Below are 2,058 nucleotides of genomic sequence, written 5' to 3' on the forward strand. Positions count from 1 at the left end.
GGAGGCGGAGGTTGCGGTGAGCCGAGATCACGCCATTGCACTCCAGCCTGGGCAACAAGAGCGAAACTATCTCAAAAAAAAAAAAGAAAAAAGCATTTAGTGGCCCAGCTGGCAGCATTTCAGCTCAACATTCAGCCCAACACTGATGATGTACAGCCCCAGTAAAAGGCTGGATGCAACAAAAGCCAAGAGTCATTGAGTACTTATACGTCAAATACTGTGCTAAGCAATTCATAAGTACCTATCCCTCCATTACTGACAATCATGACGGCAGAAAGTAAGTGCTATTACTATCCCCATGTTACATGAGGAAACTGAGGCTCATAAGGGTTGGGTAATTTGTTCAGGGCTCCACAGCTAACTAGAGGTGGACCTGCAATTTCAAACCCTGATCTGCCTGGTCTAAGTACTTAATTACATGATCTCCCAAAACAGGTTGGCCTTGCAGGGAGTGATCAGTTAACTTTACATAAAGTCCTTCCTCTCTACAGTATCATGTGGGAAAGACCACTTGAAAGGACTGAAAGCCACATCTAGTTTGGAAGGGGTTCCCATAAGTAAACATCAAAGAAGATGCTGCATGTCATATTTTTATCCATTTCACACTCAAGATCAAGTTTCCAAGGATCCCTTCTGTAGCTACTTCACCATATATACCCTTCCTCATTCAGGCCATCCCAAAACAAATTCTGACAATGACACATGAGCTATAGGTAGCTGACCAGCCTACCAGGTCTTTTATGCAGTTCGACATACAAGGTGACACCAAGGTAAGACAAATGAAGTTCCAGTTTGGGTGCCTCCATCTCCCTCCCCTGGATCCTGATCCAGTGACTGCCAAAACCAGAAAGAACTGGGGTAGGGTGCTTGATCATGGGGAAGGCTGTTGTGGTTCGCCCGGCAGATGGAAAAGGGGAAAAGTGTCACTTCTTCACAATTTGAATGACATCCTCGTCCTCCAACGTATGGTCTTTACCCACTTTCTGAGGATTGTGTTTCACAGAGAGACCCCAGACCAGAGCACTGTATGGAAGGGAAAAAGAACAGTCAGTGTAAATAATAACCTAGCTTCTGCCCTATTTGCCTGGATGCCACCCTTCTGCTCAGATTTAGAATCACACTCTTAAGAACCACAGACGCACAAAAGTTTTATCTTCCTGAGCAGCATGAGACACTGAAGCCTTAACATATAAGGCAACAAAGACTTCTGGAAGTTGTGTGGTTCCTCTTATTGCAGAAAGTCAAAGACGAAAAACATGATTAGTATAAAGAGCCTCGTTTAAAATTAAAAGAAAGCATGAATTTGTTATAGAGAAATACCCTGGGCCAGGCACAGCAGCTCATGCCTGTAATCCCAGCATTTTGGGAGGCCGAGGCGGCAGATCACCTGGGGTCAGGTGTCCGAGACCAGCCTGGCTGACATGGTGAAACCCCATCTCCACTAAAAATACAAAAATTAGCCGGGCATGGTGGTGGGTGCTTGTAATCCCAGCTACTCAGGAGGCTGAGGCAGGAGAAAGGATTGAACCCGGGAGGCGGAGGTTGCAGTGAGCCAAGATCACACCATTGCACTCCAGGTGGGGCAACAAGAGCGAAACTCCGTCTCGAAAAAAAAATCCGTCATTTAATCTTCAGAGAAATACCCTGAAAATTTCAGATTGATTCTTACAGATACAGTATCACTTATAGACTGTTAGAGAATACCTGTTTTTGCTGGGTTTCCTGAAACCATCAGTGGGTACTGACAAGAAATTAGGGCCTCCCTCTTCAGCCATGCCAGGAAAATCTTCCTCCCTAACAAGAAACTGTAACTGATACGTCCTCCTGATTTACTGGAATATGTGAAGGTAATTTATATCCATGGGCAACTTAAGAATATGTTGTGCTAATGATGAAAGCTGGTGAATAAAACACCAAGACCTGCCTCACAGAGACTAAGAACCATGTACCAAGAGTAAAAAAGGTGGCCATATTGTTATTATATATTATCTATAAAGTACATATGTAAATTATATGATATATATCACATATATAATTAATATATATTACATAATATAT

At 43.3% G+C, this 2,058-nt stretch overlaps 1 protein-coding gene across 1 annotated transcript in view; it reads right to left on the bottom strand.

Annotated features, from left to right (window-relative positions):
- Positions 1 to 713: 713 nt before the first annotated feature.
- The window catches only part of DRG1 (developmentally regulated GTP binding protein 1), a 39,700-nt gene continuing 38,355 nt past the window's right edge, over positions 714 to 2,058 (bottom strand). Inside the window, exon 7 of the mRNA XM_011938352.1 lies at positions 714 to 1,023. Within this exon, the coding sequence (XP_011793742.1) occupies positions 924 to 1,023 (100 nt within the window). The 3' untranslated portion in view covers positions 714 to 923. The remainder of the gene's footprint in view (positions 1,024 to 2,058) is intronic.

Source organism: Colobus angolensis, unplaced genomic scaffold (genome assembly GCF_000951035.1).
Source record: "Colobus angolensis palliatus isolate OR3802 unplaced genomic scaffold, Cang.pa_1.0 Scaffold171, whole genome shotgun sequence".
Taxonomy (NCBI): domain Eukaryota; kingdom Metazoa; phylum Chordata; class Mammalia; order Primates; family Cercopithecidae; genus Colobus; species Colobus angolensis.